Here is a 15,183-nt window from a genome sequence, read left to right on the forward strand (position 1 = left end):
TTAAGTGATAGTAAAGATATGCTTATTACAAATTATTTATATATAAAAAACGTTGTTCTTTAACTTTGTATTCAACAAATAATCCTGAAAAAGTTAATGTCACAGTTTCCACATAAGTATTAAGAAACAAAAACGGTTTTCTGTACTGATAATAATAAGAACCATTATTAATGACTGAGCACAAATAATAATTGAAAATAATTAAGCAGCAAATCAGCATATTATACTGATTTCTGAAGATCATGTGACACTGAAGACTGCAGTAATGATGCTGAAAATACAGCTGCGCATCACAGAAATAAATACATTTAAACATTAAACCGTTAAAACATTCACATTAAAATATCTTTAATAGAAAAATAGAACTTTCCTAATCACGGCACTTGAAAGAGAAAGTTTTCAGATTTACAATGTTCTAGAGTAAGTTTGAGAATTATATTTTTACTGTTTTTTGAAACATTTTCTTAGACACATGAAATTTCGGAAGAAATATAATGATATACAAACGTATGCTGAAAACAGCTACATTAATGTTTCTATATACACTGTGGCAAACAATGTAAATGGCATTAAAATCTGAGAGTTTGCATGCCTGAAAATTAATGTCTGTCGTTAAACATTTTTTGTAAACTGTTGGCAAATATTGCTGAATTGTCTCTTACCTCAGCTCGCATTCAAATGCCGCGCAGCTCAGCTTCTGTGAACAGTAAATCCCGGCTTCTTTAATTTGATTGAGCCAGAACGCGGTAAATTGATTAGAATGTTTGTCTCAAGTGGGCTCGTGGGCCATTCGTCTGGGCCGAGGGAGGGATAGGCTACGTATATTTACTGTAATTCATTCTTTACATTTATGCAATGGGCCTGCCCACATTGTACAGTGGCCCAGCGGGAAAACTCCCGGTGCTCCAGATGGCCAGTCCGCCACTGCTGTGAAGTAACGTGTGATTGTGTGCAGGTCCTGCCCCGAGTGCCGCGTGGTGTCCGAGTTCGTCATTCCCAGCATGTACTGGGTGGAAGACCAGGAGGAGAAGAACCGGCTCATCGAGGAGTTCAAGTCTGGAGTCAGGTGCGTATGAAACCAACTTCCATTGTTGCAAGGCAGCCAAATAATTAGCAATACACACGGGGCTCCAAAAGGAACTGGATTCCTGCAGGATTCATTTTTTATTTTTATAAAAATAGCATGTTTTACACCAGGATTGGTTTCATTTTTATCTGTTACAAACACATAGTCAGTAATGTGCAGTGCCATTTTAGTATCGTTGAGATGCAATTATAGTTTATTATACAAGATTTTGGATTTTTTATTTTCATATGCTCCATTTTAATTTAAATTTTAGGTAAAGTTTTAATAACAAATTGTTTCAGTACTTCGTTAAACCAATTGAAAACGTCTCGGTTATGTATGTAACCCTCATTCCCTGAAGGAGGGAACAGATACGTCACATCGGTATGACCGACAAATTGGGATCTCGCTTAGAGAGACCAATCTACTTCAAGTGTAACTAAACAAGCCAATGCACATTGGCATGCGATGATTGCATCCAGCTGCCACTGATCGCAGCGCGAGTATAATTAGGCAGCAGGTGCAACGCATACTCAGGTTTTCGCTGAGGAGCCGAGCCGGTTGTACAGCAGACGTGGTGACGGGACATGACATCTCTGTTCCCTCCTTCAGGGAACGAGGGTTACATACGTAACTGAGACGTTCCCTTTCAGTTTGTCACTTTCGAACGTCACGAGATGTTCCCTTTCAGTTGGTCACTTTCGACCGGCGAATTGGGATCCCTACCAAAGCACCACGGATGCTGAACCCCTTCAGCGCCCTGTGTGAGCCTCCTGCACCCCCTTTTTGGTGTAGGCGGGGGCTCACACCAGGAAGACCAATTTCTCCAGTTTCTGTTGTCGTAGCACTACCCACTCAGTGAGATTAGATAACACTGGGAAAACGTACCCGTTCCACTTGGTGCCTGAAGCCTCATCCTTCCTGATGGAGGTTTCGGAAGCACTTACACGTATGGATAACCGTTTAGGTGCATATGGAAGATTAGAGGTGATTGTAACCCTCTTGGAAAATGGCAGAAAATCTGCCGGGGAAACACGGGCTCTGAGGCTATACCGTGGACTTTCCACATATGGGATCCACTTAAGTCACTACATATGGAACTCAGCCCTCTACTGGTTCTCATGGATTCATTGAGTGAGAGGCCTGGCACCGGACGTTCCACCACGTCTGGCTGCCGAGGGGATGGAGGAGCTCGACAGGGTCTACAGTGCGGACTCTCTGGAGTGGTTTTAGCAAGCCAACACTAGCTGGGGCCTCTCAGTGCTTCTATCCGAGGTGAGAACACAGGAGGATACCGGCTCAACATGAAGGTAATAGAATCTAGCGAACGTGTTGGGGGTCGCCCAGCCCGCAGCCCTACAAATATCTGTCAGCGAGGCGCCATGAGCCAGCGCACAGGAGGATGCAACATTTCTAGTAGAGTGAGCTCGCAACCTGAGTGAGCAGGGCACCCCCTGTGCCTGATAGGTCAGTGTGATGGCATCCACTATCCAGTGGACCATCCTCTGCTTGGAGACGGCATTCCCCGACCATAACATACATACAAATACACATACACATAACAGACAAAGAGCTGATCTGAGGTCCTGAAGATTTGTGTCTGGTCCACGTACCATCTCAAGGCTCGGATGGGACAGAGCAAAGCTAGGGCTGGGTCTGCTGCCTCCGGGGGCAGTGCTTGCAGGCTCACCACCTGATCCCTGAAGGGAATAGTAGGAACCTTGGGCACATAGCCGGGCCGTGGCCTTAGTGGTTTAGTGCAGTGTGCTGATGTGTCTGTGGGTTAGTGCAGTGTGCTGATGTGTCTGGGGTTTAGTGCAGTGTGCTGATGTGTCTGTGGTTTAGTGCAGTGTGCTGATGTGTCTGTGGTTTAGTGCAGTGTGCTGATGTGTCTGTGGTTTAGTGCAGTGTGCTGATGTGTCTGTGGTTTAGTGCAGTGTGCTGATGTGTCTGTGGTTTAGTGCAGTGTGCTGATGTGTCTGTGGTTTAGTTCAGTGTGCTGATGTGTCTGTGGTTTAGTTCAGTGTGCTGATGTGTCTGTGGTTTAGTGCAGTGTGCTGATGTGTCTGTGGTTTAGTTCAGTGTGCTGATGTGTCTGTGGTTTAGTGCAGTGCGCTGATGTGTCTTTGGTTTAGTGCAGTGCGCTGATGTGTCTGTGGTTTAGTGCAGTGTGCTGTGTTTTCTGATAGGTATGATCATGTCAGAGCTCCTGGTCGTGGTGGAGGATCATCGGCAGAGCAGCAGAACAGAGGCAGCAGTGCAGGAGCGTCAGCGCCGGGCCCCGGACCCCCGCCCAGCACCAGCAAACATGTCAGCAAGCCTCTGGTGCTCAGAGACAAAGGTGTCAGATACACTGCATGACTGTATATGACAGCCACAGTGCTGAGATGACTGTGAGCTGATGTTGTGTTGCTGTGTTTCAGCGCTGGGCTCTGACAGCAGAGCGAGGGACTGCTGGGATTACAGCAGCGACAGCAAGCCTCACTCCTATCTGGAGGCCACCCGCTGCGGGCTGCAGAGCTCGGCCGGCGCCGGCCCACATCCAGACCACCAGCAGCTCTGCCCTTACCTAGCGACGGGACACTGTCACTACGGCGACAGCTGCCCATATCTCCATGGCGATCTGTGTGAAATATGCCGCCTGCAGGTTCTGCATCCGCACAACCCTGAACAAAGAGCAGCGCATGAGAAGGTGATTGACTGAGTTCTTTTCTTTCTTCTCTAAAATACCTGGTCTGATGAAGGGGAAAAAATTATATATATATATAATTGTGTGTTTGTGTGTGTCATAGTTCATCCTCATAAATTTCACTATGCAGCTTTTTCCAAATTTGGCACTTTTTTGACTTGATCAAATCTTGCAAGATTGTGATTCATCTCTGAACTAGTTGCATTTGGTTGAACTCATTATTTAAAAATTAATTTAGTAAATTGAATGAGAAAGATTCATACTAAGACGGTCACTGTTGCACTACTTTGTGAGGAAGAGTATGTGATGCTGCTGCTGTTTGTGCTCAGATGTGCATGACGGCCTTCGAGCTGGACATGGAGAGAGCGTTCGCAGCACAGCAGAGTCAGGACAAGCAGTGTAAGATCTGTCTGGATGTGGTGTATGAGAAGGCGTCTCCGTCCGAGCGGCGCTTTGGCATCCTCTCCAGCTGCTGCCACACGTACTGCTTGAGCTGCATCCGGCAGTGGCGCTGCGCTGAGCAGTTCCAGAACCAGATCCGCAAGTGAGTCCAGAGCCGCACTGATGTTAGCCCTGCTGTCTCAAATGCTGTGAGGCAGGGGCGGACTGGGGCTAAAACGTGGCCCTGGACTTTTTGCACAGAGCGGCCCACACCATAAACCCACCAGCTCATTAGAGATATTTTTAACACCACTTACTGACATACAAATATAACACAATACAGAAATATATATATATATTTAAATTATTATCATTAACATTAATGAATGACCGTCATACTTCTTTACATTATAATTTGTCTTTCCTGGTGTATATGGCAATTTGTAAATCATATTTTACACATCTCTTAGAGGGACAGTTTAATATCTCTAAAGTTAAATGCCTACCATAATATCAGTCCATATAACAATGCTCTGCTCTAGAAGACTTGGAATGTAGTACAGAATGTGGACTGTTTTTATTGTACCTTTCAATTGCTTGACTAGAGTTTTTTTTTTATGAAGAATTTTATGATGATGAAAAATACAATAAACTGTAATATGTGAAATATATAGAGTTACAATTTAGAGCAGCTGTTTTCTATGCAAATATATAGTAAACAATAATGTATTTCTGTGATGCGCAGCTGTATTTTCAGCATCATTCCTCCAGTCTTCAGTGTCACATGATCTTCAGAAATCAGTATAATATGCTGATCTGCTGCTCGAGAAACATTTCTGATTATTATCAATGTTGAACACAGTCGTGCTGCACAATATTTTTGTGGAAAATGTGATAGATACATCACCATTCAGTCTAGAGTAAGATTTAAAATAATAATAATACAACTTTTATTCAACAAGGTTGCATTAAATTTATTTAAGTGATAGTAAAGATATGCTTATTACAAATTATTTATATATAAAAAACGTTGTTCTTTAACTTTGTATTCAACAAATAATCCTGAAAAAGTTAATGTCACAGTTTCCACATAAGTATTAAGAAACAAAAACGGTTTTCTGTACTGATAATAATAAGAACCATTATTAATGACTGAGCACAAATAATAATTGAAAATAATTAAGCAGCAAATCAGCATATTATACTGATTTCTGAAGATCATGTGACACTGAAGACTGCAGTAATGATGCTGAAAATACAGCTGCGCATCACAGAAATAAATACATTTAAACATTAAACCGTTAAAACATTCACATTAAAATATCTTTAATAGAAAAATAGAACTTTCCTAATCACGGCACTTGAAAGAGAAAGTTTTCAGATTTACAATGTTCTAGAGTAAGTTTGAGAATTATATTTTTACTGTTTTTTGAAACATTTTCTTAGACACATGAAATTTCGGAAGAAATATAATGATATACAAACGTATGCTGAAAACAGCTACATTAATGTTTCTATATACACTGTGGCAAACAATGTAAATGGCATTAAAATCTGAGAGTTTGCATGCCTGAAAATTAATGTCTGTCGTTAAACATTTTTTGTAAACTGTTGGCAAATATTGCTGAATTGTCTCTTACCTCAGCTCGCATTCAAATGCCGCGCAGCTCAGCTTCTGTGAACAGTAAATCCCGGCTTCTTTAATTTGATTGAGCCAGAACGCGGTAAATTGATTAGAATGTTTGTCTCAAGTGGGCTCGTGGGCCATTCGTCTGGGCCGAGGGAGGGATAGGCTACGTATATTTACTGTAATTCATTCTTTACATTTATGCAATGGGCCTGCCCACATTGTACAGTGGCCCAGCGGGAAAACTCCCGGTGCTCCAGATGGCCAGTCCGCCACTGCTGTGAAGTAACGTGTGATTGTGTGCAGGTCCTGCCCCGAGTGCCGCGTGGTGTCCGAGTTCGTCATTCCCAGCATGTACTGGGTGGAAGACCAGGAGGAGAAGAACCGGCTCATCGAGGAGTTCAAGTCTGGAGTCAGGTGCGTATGAAACCAACTTCCATTGTTGCAAGGCAGCCAAATAATTAGCAATACACACGGGGCTCCAAAAGGAACTGGATTCCTGCAGGATTCATTTTTTATTTTTATAAAAATAGCATGTTTTACACCAGGATTGGTTTCATTTTTAAAACACATAAACACATAGTCAGTAATGTGCAGTGCCATTTTAGTATCGTTGAGATGCAATTATAGTTTATTATACAAGATTTTTATTTTTTTATTTTCATATGCTCCATTTTAATTTAAATTTTAGGTAAAGTTTTAATAACAAATTGTTTCAGTACTTCGTTAAACCAATTGAAAACGTCTCGGTTATGTATGTAACCCTCATTCCCTGAAGGAGGGAACAGATACGTCACATCGGTATGACCGACAAATTGGGATCTCGCTTAGAGAGACCAATCTACTTCAAGTGTAACTAAACAAGCCAATGCACATTGGCATGCGATGATTGCATCCAGCTGCCACTGATCGCAGCGCGAGTATAATTAGGCAGCAGGTGCAACGCATACTCAGGTTTTCGCTGAGGAGCCGAGCCGGTTGTACAGCAGACGTGGTGACGGGACATGACATCTCTGTTCCCTCCTTCAGGGAACGAGGGTTACATACGTAACTGAGACGTTCCCTTTCAGTTTGTCACTTTCGAACGTCACGAGATGTTCCCTTTCAGTTGGTCACTTTCGACCGGCGAATTGGGATCCCTACCAAAGCACCACGGATGCTGAACCCCTTCAGCGCCCTGTGTGAGCCTCCTGCACCCCCTTTTTGGTGTAGGCGGGGGCTCACACCAGGAAGACCAATTTCTCCAGTTTCTGTTGTCGTAGCACTACCCACTCAGTGAGATTAGATAACACTGGGAAAACGTACCCGTTCCACTTGGTGCCTGAAGCCTCATCCTTCCTGATGGAGGTTTCGGAAGCACTTACACGTATGGATAACCGTTTAGGTGCATATGGAAGATTAGAGGTGATTGTAACCCTCTTGGAAAATGGCAGAAAATCTGCCGGGGAAACACGGGCTCTGAGGCTATACCGTGGACTTTCCACATATGGGATCCACTTAAGTCACTACATATGGAACTCAGCCCTCTACTGGTTCTCATGGATTCATTGAGTGAGAGGCCTGGCACCGGACGTTCCACCACGTCTGGCTGCCGAGGGGATGGAGGAGCTCGACAGGGTCTACAGTGCGGACTCTCTGGAGTGGTTTTAGCAAGCCAACACTAGCTGGGGCCTCTCAGTGCTTCTATCCGAGGTGAGAACACATAACACAATACAGAAATATATATATATATTTAAATTATTATCATTAACATTAATGAATGACCGTCATACTTCTTTACATTATAATTTGTCTTTCCTGGTGTATATGGCAATTTGTAAATCATATTTTACACATCTCTTAGAGGGACAGTTTAATATCTCTAAAGTTAAATGCCTACCATAATATCAGTCCATATAACAATGCTCTGCTCTAGAAGACTTGGAATGTAGTACAGAATGTGGACTGTTTTTATTGTACCTTTCAATTGCTTGACTAGAGTTTTTTTTTTATGAAGAATTTTATGATGATGAAAAATACAATAAACTGTAATATGTGAAATATATAGAGTTACAATTTAGAGCAGCTGTTTTCTATGCAAATATATAGTAAACAATAATGTATTTCTGTGATGCGCAGCTGTATTTTCAGCATCATTCCTCCAGTCTTCAGTGTCACATGATCTTCAGAAATCAGTATAATATGCTGATCTGCTGCTCGAGAAACATTTCTGATTATTATCAATGTTGAACACAGTCGTGCTGCACAATATTTTTGTGGAAAATGTGATAGATACATCACCATTCAGTCTAGAGTAAGATTTAAAATAATAATAATACAACTTTTATTCAACAAGGTTGCATTAAATTTATTTAAGTGATAGTAAAGATATGCTTATTACAAATTATTTATATATAAAAAACGTTGTTCTTTAACTTTGTATTCAACAAATAATCCTGAAAAAGTTAATGTCACAGTTTCCACATAAGTATTAAGAAACAAAAACGGTTTTCTGTACTGATAATAATAAGAACCATTATTAATGACTGAGCACAAATAATAATTGAAAATAATTAAGCAGCAAATCAGCATATTATACTGATTTCTGAAGATCATGTGACACTGAAGACTGCAGTAATGATGCTGAAAATACAGCTGCGCATCACAGAAATAAATACATTTAAACATTAAACCGTTAAAACATTCACATTAAAATATCTTTAATAGAAAAATAGAACTTTCCTAATCACGGCACTTGAAAGAGAAAGTTTTCAGATTTACAATGTTCTAGAGTAAGTTTGAGAATTATATTTTTACTGTTTTTTGAAACATTTTCTTAGACACATGAAATTTCGGAAGAAATATAATGATATACAAACGTATGCTGAAAACAGCTACATTAATGTTTCTATATACACTGTGGCAAACAATGTAAATGGCATTAAAATCTGAGAGTTTGCATGCCTGAAAATTAATGTCTGTCGTTAAACATTTTTTGTAAACTGTTGGCAAATATTGCTGAATTGTCTCTTACCTCAGCTCGCATTCAAATGCCGCGCAGCTCAGCTTCTGTGAACAGTAAATCCCGGCTTCTTTAATTTGATTGAGCCAGAACGCGGTAAATTGATTAGAATGTTTGTCTCAAGTGGGCTCGTGGGCCATTCGTCTGGGCCGAGGGAGGGATAGGCTACGTATATTTACTGTAATTCATTCTTTACATTTATGCAATGGGCCTGCCCACATTGTACAGTGGCCCAGCGGGAAAACTCCCGGTGCTCCAGATGGCCAGTCCGCCACTGCTGTGAAGTAACGTGTGATTGTGTGCAGGTCCTGCCCCGAGTGCCGCGTGGTGTCCGAGTTCGTCATTCCCAGCATGTACTGGGTGGAAGACCAGGAGGAGAAGAACCGGCTCATCGAGGAGTTCAAGTCTGGAGTCAGGTGCGTATGAAACCAACTTCCATTGTTGCAAGGCAGCCAAATAATTAGCAATACACACGGGGCTCCAAAAGGAACTGGATTCCTGCAGGATTCATTTTTTATTTTTATAAAAATAGCATGTTTTACACCAGGATTGGTTTCATTTTTATCTGTTACAAACACATAGTCAGTAATGTGCAGTGCCATTTTAGTATCGTTGAGATGCAATTATAGTTTATTATACAAGATTTTGGATTTTTTATTTTCATATGCTCCATTTTAATTTAAATTTTAGGTAAAGTTTTAATAACAAATTGTTTCAGTACTTCGTTAAACCAATTGAAAACGTCTCGGTTATGTATGTAACCCTCATTCCCTGAAGGAGGGAACAGATACGTCACATCGGTATGACCGACAAATTGGGATCTCGCTTAGAGAGACCAATCTACTTCAAGTGTAACTAAACAAGCCAATGCACATTGGCATGCGATGATTGCATCCAGCTGCCACTGATCGCAGCGCGAGTATAATTAGGCAGCAGGTGCAACGCATACTCAGGTTTTCGCTGAGGAGCCGAGCCGGTTGTACAGCAGACGTGGTGACGGGACATGACATCTCTGTTCCCTCCTTCAGGGAACGAGGGTTACATACGTAACTGAGACGTTCCCTTTCAGTTTGTCACTTTCGAACGTCACGAGATGTTCCCTTTCAGTTGGTCACTTTCGACCGGCGAATTGGGATCCCTACCAAAGCACCACGGATGCTGAACCCCTTCAGCGCCCTGTGTGAGCCTCCTGCACCCCCTTTTTGGTGTAGGCGGGGGCTCACACCAGGAAGACCAATTTCTCCAGTTTCTGTTGTCGTAGCACTACCCACTCAGTGAGATTAGATAACACTGGGAAAACGTACCCGTTCCACTTGGTGCCTGAAGCCTCATCCTTCCTGATGGAGGTTTCGGAAGCACTTACACGTATGGATAACCGTTTAGGTGCATATGGAAGATTAGAGGTGATTGTAACCCTCTTGGAAAATGGCAGAAAATCTGCCGGGGAAACACGGGCTCTGAGGCTATACCGTGGACTTTCCACATATGGGATCCACTTAAGTCACTACATATGGAACTCAGCCCTCTACTGGTTCTCATGGATTCATTGAGTGAGAGGCCTGGCACCGGACGTTCCACCACGTCTGGCTGCCGAGGGGATGGAGGAGCTCGACAGGGTCTACAGTGCGGACTCTCTGGAGTGGTTTTAGCAAGCCAACACTAGCTGGGGCCTCTCAGTGCTTCTATCCGAGGTGAGAACACAGGAGGATACCGGCTCAACATGAAGGTAATAGAATCTAGCGAACGTGTTGGGGGTCGCCCAGCCCGCAGCCCTACAAATATCTGTCAGCGAGGCGCCATGAGCCAGCGCACAGGAGGATGCAACATTTCTAGTAGAGTGAGCTCGCAACCTGAGTGAGCAGGGCACCCCCTGTGCCTGATAGGTCAGTGTGATGGCATCCACTATCCAGTGGACCATCCTCTGCTTGGAGACGGCATTCCCCGACCATAACATACATACAAATACACATACACATAACAGACAAAGAGCTGATCTGAGGTCCTGAAGATTTGTGTCTGGTCCACGTACCATCTCAAGGCTCGGATGGGACAGAGCAAAGCTAGGGCTGGGTCTGCTGCCTCCGGGGGCAGTGCTTGCAGGCTCACCACCTGATCCCTGAAGGGAATAGTAGGAACCTTGGGCACATAGCCGGGCCGTGGCCTTAGGATTACCTGGGAGTTATCTGGCCTAAACTCTAGGCACGATTCGTCGACAGAAAATGCGTGCAGGTCCCCTACCCTCTTGATGGAGGCCAATGCAAGCAGGAGCAGAGTTTTCATTAACAGAAACTTCAGCTCAACTGAGTGCAAAGGCTCAAATGGGCCCTGCTGTAGTGCTCTGAGCACTAGAGTCAGGTCCCAAGGGGGTATAGAGGGGGTCTGTGGAGGATTTAGCATTCTCGCCCCCTAAGGAACCTGATGACCAGGTCATGCATCCCTACTGACTTCCCTTCCACGGGGTCTTGGTTTACAGCAATCGCAGCATCACAGACTTTAAGGTTGGAGGGAGACAGCCTTCGCTCCAACCTCTGCTGCAGAAAGGAAAGCACGACTCTGATCGGGCATCTCCGGGGGTCTTTTCGGTGAGAAGAACACCACTCGACAAACAGGTTCAACTTCAAGGCGTAAGCGTGTCTCATAGACGGTGCTTGTGCCGAAGTGTTGGTGTCTACTACCTTCTGGAGTATGTTACCTAGAACCTCTGTGTCCTGTCCAGGGACCAGACATGAAGTTTCCAGAGGTCTGGACGTGGGTGCCACAGGGTGCCCCATCTCTGAGTCAGTAGATTGTTCCTCAGAGGAATCTGCCAGGGAGGGGCTGTCACGAGGAGCATTAGTTCTGGGAACATGGTCCGATTGGGCCAGTAAGGCACCACAAGCAGGACCTGCTCCTCGTCCTCCCTGGTCTTGCACAGCATCTGTGCGAGAAGGCTCATTGGGAGAAACGCTTCCTTCACAGGCCCCGCGGCCAGCTGTGTGCCAGTGCGTCCGTGCCAAGTGTTCCCTCAGTCAGGGAGTAAAACAACTAACAGTGAGAGGTCTCTGGGGAGGCAAACAGGTCTACCTGAGCGGCTCCGAAACGTCTCCAAATCAGCTGGACCGTCTGGGGATGGAGTCTCTATTCTCCGGGGAGCACAGCTTGTGACAGCTCGTCAGCCTTACGGTTGTGCAGACCCGGAATATGAACGGCACGAAGCGATCTCAAATGCTTCCAACTCCAGAGAAGGAGGTCGTTTCTGTGTCAACATCTTGAACGGTAACCGGTGAAGGGCACGGTTCAAGACATGCAGGTCTAAGATCGGTCGTAACCCACCGCCTTTCTTGGGTACAATGAAGTAAGGGCTGTAAAACCCAGTCTTCATATCGGCTGGAGGGACCGGCTCTATCGCGTCTTTCGCCACTACGACTGCAGTCTCTGCACGCAAGGCATGAGCATCGGCTGCCTTCACTGATGTGAGGTGGATGCCCCTGAACACGCCGGGTGAACTGAATCGCATAGCTGGGTCTGATGGTCCACAGGAGCCAGCGAGACGAGACGGGCTGGGTAGCGCTAGCCAGGCACCCAGACACCGTACAAGCTGGACCAGCGGGACCACCGACGTACCCACAGTGGGACAGCGAGGTGGAACGCAGAGACCCAGCTCAGGTGGCTCGTAGGCAGACCAAAGAGGGGTCTGAGTGTGCGGTGCAACGCTTACCTGGTTCCACGTTTGGGCAGTGGGTGCGTGAGTAGGGCCATTGATGACTCTCTCGAACTGCCCGCTGCTGCCTGCTGACGACAGAGGATGAATGTGGTCCGGTGTAGGCTCATGTCGACCAGACACAGCCAGAGGTGGCACTCCTGGACCACAAGTGTGGACATCGCACGACCCAGAGAACTCGCTGTGACCTTTGTTGCTCGGAGTGCAAGGTCAGATGCGGTTCAAAGCTCTTTCAGAACTTCCGGATCGTGACCCCCGTATACCTCCTAGCTGCACCACCGTTGGGAGTGGTGAGGGAGGAGGAGCTAGCAGGCCGGTTTCCAGCAGTGAAAGTTGCCGTCCACGCCCTAGTAAGCTCCTTATGCACGTCCGGGAAGAAAGGCACTGGGGTGGGGCGCTGAGAACCAGCGGGCCACCCTGAGAAACCAGTCGTCCAACCTTGAGAGCTCGCGACACAGTGGAGGTATAGCCATCATTCCTGGATCCGATTCAGGCATTGCTACCGTCCCGGAGGGTGGCAGCGCAGCCGAATCTTCCTCTCCAGAATGCTCAAGCTCACCGTCCGATGCAGCGATCGACATCCGATCGTTGGGAGGAGCGCCGAAGGATACTGCTGGTATGCTTCTTGAAGAGTGCCCAGCACGTTCCTTTGGCAGCTCAACTGGTTGCGGAGTGCAAGAGGAGCGATGTTCCCTGGAGGTTCATGATTTATTAAATTCTGCATTCTGGTTTCTTCTCCTCATCTCTCCTTTAGTCTTCACTAAAGCCTCCCAGATCATGGGACGGTCTGCTCCGCTTCACTTTAAAGAGCAGCTGCACTGTTCAATCAGAAATGAATAGAATATGAGGCTAAAGGTTAATTGTTTGGAGTCTTCCCATAATGCCGTCTGTTAGCAGCCTTTCATCTGCACTCAGACCAGTAGCTGGGAGCTGTTTTCATCCATCCGTCCGTTTATTGAGTGATTGATTTATTTGGCTGTATATAATATTTGCAGAATGCAGACAGATTTCTTTGACATTGTGGTTCAAACGTGTGTGTGTTCTGTATTCATAAGATTTGTCATCATCTGCTTGAATGTGTTTGTGTATTGGCAGTAAGAAGCCCTGTAAATACTTCGATCAGGGAAGAGGAACGTGTCCGTTTGGAGGAAAGTGCTTCTACATGCATGCGTATGCCGACGGGACACAAGCAGAACCCGATAAACCCCGCAAACAGATGAGCGCAGAGGGGAACATGCGGGTAACACACACACACTCAATATATAATAACCACCCTGCAACGTTCTAGGAACGCTATGTTATGGTTGCAAAAAAAATAACCCTAAAACTAACCATTAGGGAACGTTCTCTATTTTTGGGTTATTTAATAACCACCATGCAACGTTCTAGGAACATTATTTTGTGGTTACAAAAAAAAAAAAAAAACTAAAAATAACATTCCCCTAACGTTAGTATTTGGTTCCCAAAAAAATCGGGACCAAACGGGAACCAAAAACGAACGTTAGGGGAACGTTCTGTGTTTGCTGGGTACTGACTTTGCTTTTATTATCATTATTATTTGTTTGGCTTCCTAAAACACCAGTGTGAATGTAGTTTAGACTGAGACAGTATATCACAAATAAAAAGAGGGTTGAGTCCCCTTTAAAGTTTAGCTACAAGTTCACTGACTTTTTTCTGACTCGTTTTCTTAGTTAAGAACATGGGTTGGAGCTCTTCATTTTGAACTCTCCAAGTCCATTAGATAGAATACTTTAACTTTAAAATGTACACAATTTAAATGTTTTTCCAATTCTTCATTTAATATCACAATGAATATTGTATCGTGGGCTACATATCGTGATATTATGGTACGGTGAGATATGGATGTGGTTACATGCCTAGCTCTGTAGGAATGCTAGCTCTGCTCAGAGAAGCTGGAAACTGTGTTCACTCACGCCGCTCTCTGTGTGTGTTGCTCAGTTCCTGAGCTCGGTGCGTCTGTGGGACTTCATCGAGGAGCGCGAGCACCGTGGGACGCCGGCGGACGAGGACGAGGTCAGTGAGCTGGGAGAGCTCTTCATGCAGCTGTCTGGAGCCGGAGAGACGAGCGGCTCATCTGCGGCACGCTGATCCACCTCCAACATCTGGCCAATACATGTGTTTGTGCGTCCCAGACTCTATTAAAGCACCTGTAAGGTCTCTGTGGGCTGCTGGGTCCTCCTGACCTGCATTGGGATTTTGCCAGATTCTTTAACGTCATGCCCAAAGACGAATGTATGATGGGAACTGAAATCTCGCCGACACATTTTCAAATGCACTCCAGTAGTGTATGAAGTGTATTACAGAAATACTGTCAAGTGGGAAAAAATGAAATAAATAGTAATCGTTGCACTTAGTTCAGATAACACATATTCATAACTTTATAAAGTTTGGGCATCATGCAATATGGCTGCGGTTAAAACAGTAAGCATTGATTTTGTCGCCAGTGAATGGACTTATCGGTATTTTAGGAGCATTTGGAGACTAGTTACTTCATTTTGGACTCAACTGATATCATAGTACTGAATTCACTCATCTGGTTTACTCTTGAATCTGATTATGGGTTATTATATTGTGTTTTCTGAGTTGTATTGTTGAGTGACACTGGAGCGAGTGTAATAAACGGATTAGTGACCGAGTGGCCTGTGTGATTTTGAAACAATCGCTTGATTAGAGTCTCAGGAATCCCTCAAATACATTG

General features: G+C 44.7%; 1 protein-coding gene across 1 annotated transcript; it reads left to right on the forward strand.

The window, feature by feature from the left end:
- Nucleotides 1–855: 855 nt before the first annotated feature.
- LOC107571211 (probable E3 ubiquitin-protein ligase makorin-2) lies at nucleotides 856–14,721 on the forward strand. Its single transcript, XM_016257512.1, has 9 exons — nucleotides 856–872; nucleotides 956–1,066; nucleotides 3,120–3,130; nucleotides 3,231–3,407; nucleotides 3,490–3,758; nucleotides 4,085–4,299; nucleotides 6,070–6,180; nucleotides 13,560–13,704; nucleotides 14,424–14,721. Exons 1-9 carry the CDS (start codon nucleotides 856–858, stop codon nucleotides 14,571–14,573), a joined length of 1,206 nt encoding a protein of 401 aa, XP_016112998.1. The 3' UTR covers nucleotides 14,574–14,721.
- Nucleotides 14,722–15,183: the final 462 nt, after the last annotated feature.

This window comes from Sinocyclocheilus grahami, unplaced genomic scaffold (assembly GCF_001515645.1).
Source record: "Sinocyclocheilus grahami isolate Dianchi unplaced genomic scaffold, SAMN03320097.WGS_v1.1 scaffold1566.1, whole genome shotgun sequence".
In the NCBI taxonomy this organism is placed as follows: Eukaryota; Metazoa; Chordata; class Actinopteri; order Cypriniformes; family Cyprinidae; genus Sinocyclocheilus; species Sinocyclocheilus grahami.